Source organism: Ambystoma mexicanum, chromosome 1p (genome assembly GCF_040938575.1).
Source record: "Ambystoma mexicanum isolate Mex_15411 chromosome 1p, UKY_AmexF1_1, whole genome shotgun sequence".
Classification (NCBI taxonomy): Eukaryota; Metazoa; Chordata; class Amphibia; order Caudata; family Ambystomatidae; genus Ambystoma; species Ambystoma mexicanum.
The window spans coordinates 947,476,489-947,485,237 of NC_090921.1; the positions used below are offsets into that span (position 1 = coordinate 947,476,489).

The window sequence follows — 8,749 nt, forward strand, 5'->3', positions numbered from 1 at the left end:
ATGGGGAATACTTGGCCAAATGTTGGTGAAGCAGTGATTCTCTTCTCTTTGGCTTTCATTTCTGTTTTATGAGTAGGGTGAGGTTCACCTTCAGGAGCAGATCTTTTATCTGATACTAGGGATTAGATGTTCATGGTACAGATATGTTTCAATGACATATGTTTCAATGTGGGTTTGGCAGCATTTTGGCATCCGGTTCATCAGATTGTAGTTCGATGTCACTGGGCTTTGGTATTCCTTTAAGAAGTAATGAATGTGACGTGGAAGAGGGATAAAAGAGAGGATCTGATTATGTATGGTAATCTTTACTACTTTGTGTCCTACTCTTTCTCGTCACATTCATGACGTCCCGCCCACTTTCTAGGATATGGTCATCAAGCTGCTTCCGAAAAGGTTGCCGATTTATGTACAGGAAGTTTACAGAGTGGGATGGCATCTTAAAGGAGCATGGCTTGTGGTCATGTATGGACTTGAAGGTAAAGTATTCCGGGGATACAGAGAATGTGTCTGATGTAAAGACTGGACATTCTTCAAGGTAATCTGAATGCGATGATAAAGAGTAGGAATAGAAGTAATGAAGATTAGCATACGTAATGAGGGGATTTCACCAAGGTAGCTTCTGCTTACTTGGGGATGCCTGACACCCAGGAGCTGCTTTTAGATGGCCGCTGCCTCGAGGGCACCCTGCGCCTGATCCTGTCCATACCTGCTGCCTGACTTCCCTGCCTGCATCCTCCCGCCGATTGGCTGATACTATCCATCTAAACCAATCACATCTCGCCGGCAGGCGAGAGCCGGCCCACTGAAGTAAGGCTCCCAGCTGACGGAGCTGACCGAGCGTGCCGTGCTGCGGTCTGCGCATGGACCCCAAGCCCTGCAACCTGCCACCCACCTGGACTTCCTATAGGTACTAGTAACGCTGTACCACAAGACTCTATTGCTTCAGCTTAATCCCCTATGCACTCCCATTACGGCCAGTCACCGCCTTTATCTGTGAGCCACCATATTTGTTTACTATGCTATGAGAAGTATCTACCTCAGCTAGCCTATTAGACACCCCACTGCTACCCTACTGCTTGCCTCTAATGTACTGGCCTGACCTACTGCATATTATGGCACTAGCATACTGAGTTGCTAGATTATACAGGTATCCCAACCGACTTCAGATTAACAAAATGTACTTTTGAAGCTATGTTGGCCTGCTCTGTTTATGTTTTTGAATTAGCGCCACCCTGGCTCCCAATGCTAAAGTTGAATCCAGGTGTACTCTGTTTATGCTTTTGTATTAGCCCAAACTAATGTTCATTAAGCCTTAGCCGATTTTGCACCTACTCCATGCATCTTAGCCTAGTCTAACCCAGCACTATATTTGTGATTAGCGCCCAACTGCTATCAATGTTAATAGCTGACTGTATGTTGATTATCTATTTAGCCCTACCTGCTAAATTTCGATTCTAGGTTGCAGTATATTTGTGCCTTGTAAACTACCCAGTATCAGCAAGCTCACGCTAAAGTTGCCCATTATCATAACAGAATGCAGGCACTGCTAACTTTAACTATGTTTCCATTCTGCATTATACCATCTGACACCCCTTGCACCAGATGTCATTACATTAGGTTTGATGAAGGGTTAGGCAGACTGAGATGTCCCCGTCACTACCCTATCCCTTGCCCTACACCTTTTCTTCCCACACTACCCCCGTTTCCCACACTAACCACAACCAAACTACATCCAGCCTCCTCTATGTGCACTACACATGATAAGTTGCCCCCTGTGCCTATAGCCTCAACCGCCTCCCCTCCTGACATCTCTAAGTGTAACGAGAGACTAACCAGCAGACTACCGTCCAGCAGGCACTCAGCATTAGAATATTCCCATAAGATCATACGCGCAGTTCGCCCAGGATCCACTGACAATCGCAGGCGCCAAAAGAAAAGGTGCAACCCAAGACCCAGTCCACCAACAAAGGACCTACAATCACAGCCCACTAAGGGAGCATTACTGAATGTCAGGTCATTGGTAGCACATGCAACTGAGATTGCCGACATGATTGTGAACGAAAACCTTGACTTCCTTGTAATGACAGAAACCTGGCTGCATGAGGCAGCAGCCCTTCTATAGCCCTAGCTGTCCCAGGTAATTACTCGCTTCTCCTTGCAGACAGATCCACGGCTCGCGGATGAGGAATAGCCATTACCTTTAAAGACACTCTCACCATAAGACTAGCCACCCCTACGCCATTGGCATTATGTGAACTCCTCTCAGTTAAGTTACAAACGTCACCCAACAGCACTTTCACACTACATATCATTACAGGCCTCCAGGACCTCCGGGGTCCTTTGAAGAACATATCACAGCCCTAGCAGCCGACACCACCAAACCCACGGCGCAAAATATCATTTTAGGAGATTTCAACCTCGGTTATAAGGACACCAGCGACCCACACGCCATCTCTCTAGCCTCTGCACTACTACAACAAGGCTATACTCAAATTAGCACCAAACCCACACACGAAAAAGGAAGGATACTTGACTGGGTTGCGGTTCTAAATTGCACCATCACCCCACTAGATCCGACTCCACTAGTATGGTCAGACCACCACCTTATCACCTTTGAATTGCATATCAACAACCTGGAAAAGAAAAAGCCCATCATTGCTCCCCCTTCCTCACAAGGAATAAACGTAACATCACAGCAGATGCTCTAGTTCCTTTGGTAGCCCCCCTACTCAATGCCCTACTGGACACCAATGATCCTAACACTCTAATTAAGATCTACAATGAGACCATGACTAAAGCCATTGATGATATTGCCCCGCTAAAACTACGTAAAAGCAAACCCATTGCCCATCTTAACTTGTGGTTCACTCCAGAGCTAAAAACACTCCGCACTGAAAAAAGAAAATGGGAATCACGTTGGAAATCATCCCCTACACCTGAAAACAAAACTAACCTGGCCACTATCACTGCCACTTACAAAAATAAGATAATCCAGGCCACAAAAGAAACCTATAATGACAGAATAGCCCAAGCCAGCTCCAGTACTAAAGAATTATTCAACATTCTAAGAGAACTAGAGACCCTCAACCCACCGCCAGATTCATGCACTAAGGATAAAGCCTGGTGTATCAGCATTCAAAATGCCCTCTCGAATAAAATCAAAGGACTGTAGACCAAAATAGCTGACAAAAGATCCCAACTAACAGTCACTACACCAGCTGCTACCCCTACCCCTCACATTAACTCAGGTTTCACATTAAAAAAAGTCACCATTCCTGAAGTTCACAAAATCATCGCGTCTCTTAAACCATCTAACTGCAAGGGCGATAGTTGCCCAGCCCAGATTATAAAAGATGCAGCTAGAGATCTCGCCCCTTTCATTACTAAACTTGTAAACTCCTCCTTCTCTAATAATTCCGTCCCAAGTAACCTCAAACAGTCCTGGGTTCTACCACTATTAAAAAAAACAGACCCTTGACCCGGTTATACCCGCTAACTATAGACCAATTACGACAGTCCCATTTCTATTGAAAAGTTTGGACAGGATAGCCTACTTGCAAATACAAGATTATCTTGAAGCTCACAAATTACTCGGCACCCGTCAACCTGGCTTCAGACCTCAGCATGGAACAGAAACCGCACTTGTCGACCTCAAAAGCCAGATCGATGAACTGAAAGACAAAGGAAAGATGGCCATCCTACTTCTACTCGACCTCTCTGCGGCTTTTGATCTGGTGGATCACTCCATACTTTGTAACCACCTATCCTCAGCGGCCCATTTCTCCAGCTCTGCAGTTGCCTGGATCCAATCTTTCCTCGCCAACAGAACTATGCGAGTGTTCTCACCTTCAGCAGCTGCTGACCCCATCACCTGCGGAGTCCCTCAAGGATCCTGCGTCTCGCCCACTTTGTACAACATTTTTACAAAGCCACCATTTGACAAATTGGACCGTCTGGGTGTCACCTACACAAATTATGCGGATGACACCCAGATACTCCTACCCCTCTCAGGAACCTATGATATAGACGTCGCACGGATCAACGAAGTCTACATCATCATTCAGCCATGGATGGCCACACATGGCCTCTGCCTGAATGATTATAAGACTGAATTACTCCTAGTCGGATCATCTAACAACCTTCTCAAACTAAGTCCTCACTACACAAATATCGTCATCGATGGGAACAGTATACCCATTGCCATGTAAAAACTTTAGGTTTCTACCTTGATGCCTAGTCTAACCTAACTAAGCAGATTAACATGACCTCATCGGCCACTGCCTACACCGGCAAGTTGATCAGAGCATGTAGACCTTTACTATCCCCCACTAGCTGCCTTACTCTGGCGAGAGCGCTCATACAATCCAAATTGGATTATTGCAACAGTCTTTATCTAGGAGCAAACAAAACCATCTTAAATAAACTACAGATCATGCAAAATAACACGCTCAGAGCCGCCCTGAATATTCCCAAAAGAGAGCATATATCGGAATCCAGAAAGCACCACAGGTGGCTCTCTATACAGGACAAAATTGCCCTAAAAACTATCTGCCTCACTCACAAAGAGCTTAACCACCAAGGCCCACCCCTACCTTACAAATAAGTTCACAGGGAAGGTATCCAACAGAATCACCAGATCTTCCAACATACCATGTCTGGTGGTGCCCAGATACAATCTAAATAGAGCCGGAGGTTCTAGCTTCCCAGTATTAGCCGCCCAGCTTTGGAACACTCTCCCTCAGAATATTCAAACCTTTAACAATTTCAGAAGCCATGCTATCACTTGGATACTAAATAAAACATAAAACAACAGCTCTTGATACCACTAACCTTTAGGTGATCGGCACATACTACTGCTATGACCCAATGTATAATATGTATAATGTTTAATATGTATATATGTACCATTGTAACTTTACTTTGAATGTTCAAACTATATTCATGCATATAACTGTCTATTCTATGCCTTGTAACCACTACTATCCTATAGCGCCCAATTACCTCCGGGTTAGGTACGCGATATAAATAAAATAAACAAACAAACTCATTAAATCTGTATTTCAATCATTGGAACTACAGTGACAACAACCGACTGGCACTCCCCCATGACTCTTTTAATCCCATTGAAAAAGTATACAATTTTGCCCTCACTTTAAGAGCTCCAACACTGAAATAGCATTACGAAATAGCATAAGGATGCTACAGACAATGCTTCTCAGCCTGAAAGGTCAATAATCATGAATCAAGCTACCCATTAGGACTGTTATTAGCTTGATATGTAGCAAATTTGTCAACAAATCTACTCATTAAGGCATGTTAACTAGAACATAAAATCCAACAGCTTTACACAACGCAAACTCTACAAGGTTGCAGAGCATATGCCTCAAACATAACCCAACCATAAATATATTCACCGTTATGAAAAGATTCACGCAGTCACTACTTTTGTGCAGAACAAACCGGCATATTGTAAAAACGGGCAACACATTTATGCAATCACAATACCTGTGTAGAACAAATATATTCAGTATCAGAAAAATGTATTTGTGCCCTATTTTGAAAAGCAGTGAATTTGGGTGATAGTAGCTAGGACTCGTGGGATCAGTGCTATAAACATATTACTTTTTAAATAGCTAACCTATTTGCGCAAGAAAATATTCGAATGGCCCTACTGCCCCTCCTTGCACGGTGCCCCTTTCCCAGAAGCCCATTTGCCCTGTGGCAGGTTGTGCAGTAATTAAAAAAATCCACTCTGTAAAGAGGGTCCTATGCAAATTATCACCGCAATGGGCATAAGAATAAAACAAGTGCTCAGCAAAGAAGTGTGCCATTACCCTTACGTGCCTGTCATGGCACATTAATATTTGCGCTTATATGAATTGTAGTGTCCAGAGACTTTCCTTACAATGGAACAAGCAACTATTACTAGATAATGGCTCACACGCTTGTCACCATATCCTTGACAGAAGTATATCAAGGACAAGGGGAACAAGGCAGCCCACAACTTACAGAAGATAACTGGTATAGCTGCAGTTCTGTTAAAATGTGAGCTGGGTTGCATCCCCTCCTTTATGATTTGTGACAGGATGACCTATCCCTCGCTTCTCACAGTCGCCCAGAATATCCTATGAGTTGTCATCACCACGTACTGCACTAAATCTTGAAATGGGAAATCTTGAAATGGGCAAGTGGGACCTTTCAGCACCCTTCACCATCTCTTTTTCAAATGAGTGTAATGTTAACGTTAGTATAAAAGCCAAGGCTTTTATGCGTTCCATTGGAGGGTGGAACGTAAATTGCACTTCTGCCACCTCCTTCCTCTCTGCCATACAAATGCCCCAGCATTTGCGCCGGCATGGATTTTCATGCCAGCGCAAATTTTGAAGATCCCTCTGGAGTCCGCCAGATTTATCCACCCGCATAAAGCAGGCGAACCCAATAGGGATGCATTGTAAACATCGCCTGGCAGGCAGTGTTTTCAATTCAAAATAGATGCTGTCTGCTTACCTTGGACACATGCCTGGTAGGCAGTGTTTACAATTCAAAGTAAAAGCGCTGCCAGACATTGGAAATGGGGTGGGCGTTAATGGAAGGCGTAAACACCTTACTCAAGGCTTTTACGCTTTCCAATAACATAACACCCCCCCATTGAACATGAGCCCTCTGTGTGTTTTCACATAAAAGATAAACGTCTCTATACAATGTATGATGAAGGGCACTGAAAGAGGTCCCACTCTCCCATTTCAAGATTTAGTGCAGTATGTGGCGATGACAACTCATAAGGCATTATGGGCGACAGTGCACGCATGATAAGCACGTTGTCCGACATGCACAGCGTTTAATTGTAATTGTGAGCACCGCTTGTCGGAGCGCACAGTCAAAAGTAAACGCTGCCTGTTACACTAAGGGGTGCACATCTGAAGGGCAAAAGGCAGCGTGCACGCTTGCATGCCGCCTTTTGCCCCTTACATTTGCACCCTTGGACTTTGCAGAGCAAATGACCAAAATTAGGCAGCGGGGATTTAGGTTAATGTGTGAATGTAATGGACCCTACAAACTACTTATTTTACCAAAATGAGCTCCACTGTCGTGAGCAAAAGGGAGATAATACATCGACTGCGTCTCAAGATGATCTATCTAGACGATACCATTACAATGCCCAATGATTAATTAAAACCTCAACCCTCTTTATTGCCCATGCCATTTTAGGATTAGGAAACACATTTGTAAAATGCAAACTTTATTTTCTTAGGGGCACAATGGCGACCCTAAATTAGAAAAAGTTTTACTATCAGTTTGCAAAACAATTAATTACAGTGGTGCAGAGGACGATGGAAACGAAACGTTTAAGGAAAAAAAGCAACGTTGTAAGGTTTTTGAGAACCGACGAGGTTCTTCAATGCCACAGAGGGATTAAGGGAGAGCAGATTAAGCAGTAAAAACATTTTCCCCACTTACCACGTGCTTTAAGAATATAAAAGATAGTTTGATTTCGAAAATCAGGGTGTGCAGGAACGGAACATACCCAGTCCTGCGATCTGCCCAAATTCGAAATCGCTAGCAGTGAAGTAGTAGTCTTTATGAAAATGGTTATTTTTTAAATAGCGTTATGGTTTTTTTCAAAACCCTTCACAAAACACATACAAAAATAAGACAATAAAACATGGTTATTAATGAAAAGGATAGATATCCTACTTCCTTCTCCTATCCATCTCACCATCTATGGGGGCTTCTCCCATTCTCATTCAATGCACATTTTCATTGGGGGTGCTACCCACCAAGTCCTTTGATAGGATACACTTCATTTCCTGGAAAGGTCTGATGTCCTTCTACAATAAACTGTTATTGGCTACTCCTATATACGTCTATTCTCCGTGTGCCCTGCTCTTGAATTAACTCATGCATTACGAATGGTGCTAATGTGCGCTCTCACATGCCACCTGTAAATGCAATGGCCTCCCGTGTGTATTAATATAACACTCGCTGCCATGATTCCAGTTACTGTGCCAGGCGGGCTATACCTGAGCTGCCGGTCATATTTTTGCTCTTTCAATGCTCTCCCTTGCGCCATGGTACTGTCTACTTCCCTTTCCGAGAAACGGACCTTAGCAACACTCCGACTATCGTCACCACTTGGGTTGCACGTTCGAGCGTGTCTGGGAAGTCACGTGCCTCAGGTTGCGCACTTCATGAACGTGTCTCGTTGATGGCGTGGAGCGGAACGAGCGGGAAGGCTGGCACTGCCTCGTGGCCCAGAGAGGAAGGTCGGAGCTTAAGACAGCATCGTGCCCGAGAGTTGATGAACGCCGGTCATTCCTCCATTACCAAGCGAATTTGCTCTAAGATAAGTCTTAAAGCTGTCTCCTAGATGGTTATTTTAGTGTAACTGCGTGATTTGGCTTGCCCGAGGAGGGGATATTCGGTGTATTTTAGGGATTCGTTATGTGCAAGAGGATGTGTTTTGTGCAATGGGGCCGAGCACGGGCATTCCTCCTTTCCGGGCCGAATTTCCAGTGTACCAGTTCAAATTAATACACTTTATTTTCTTGTGGGGTGGCTTTTTTTCCTGCCTTTCCGCTGGAGCGAGGTATTTGGAGGATTTGTTATGTGCAACAGATAGGGGAGATGTGTTTCGTGCAGTGGGCAGGGCTGGCCAATGGACCGGCTCTTGTCGGTCTGGCTGTATCCCAGGACCCGGCCTGCCTCGGCTCCAGTTTTGCAGAGGGAACACTCCGAAGCTGGGGGAGGC

The 8,749-nt window shown here is 44.5% G+C and overlaps 1 protein-coding gene across 5 annotated transcripts in view; it reads right to left on the minus strand.

Moving 5' to 3' along the window:
- NAE1 (NEDD8 activating enzyme E1 subunit 1) overlaps positions 1 to 8,164 on the minus strand; it is a 976,013-nt gene extending 967,849 nt beyond the window's left edge. For 3 of the 5 annotated variants that reach the window (XM_069653219.1, XM_069653202.1, XM_069653195.1), the window contains exon 1: positions 8,022 to 8,152. In XM_069653219.1, coding sequence (XP_069509320.1) covers positions 8,022 to 8,071 — 50 coding nt within the window. In that variant the 5' untranslated portion in view covers positions 8,072 to 8,152. Of the gene's footprint in view, positions 1 to 8,021 lie in introns of all 5 variants that reach the window. The other 2 variants (XM_069653211.1, XM_069653249.1) reach the window with 2 other exon arrangements.
- Between the last annotated feature and the right edge of the window lie 585 nt (positions 8,165 to 8,749).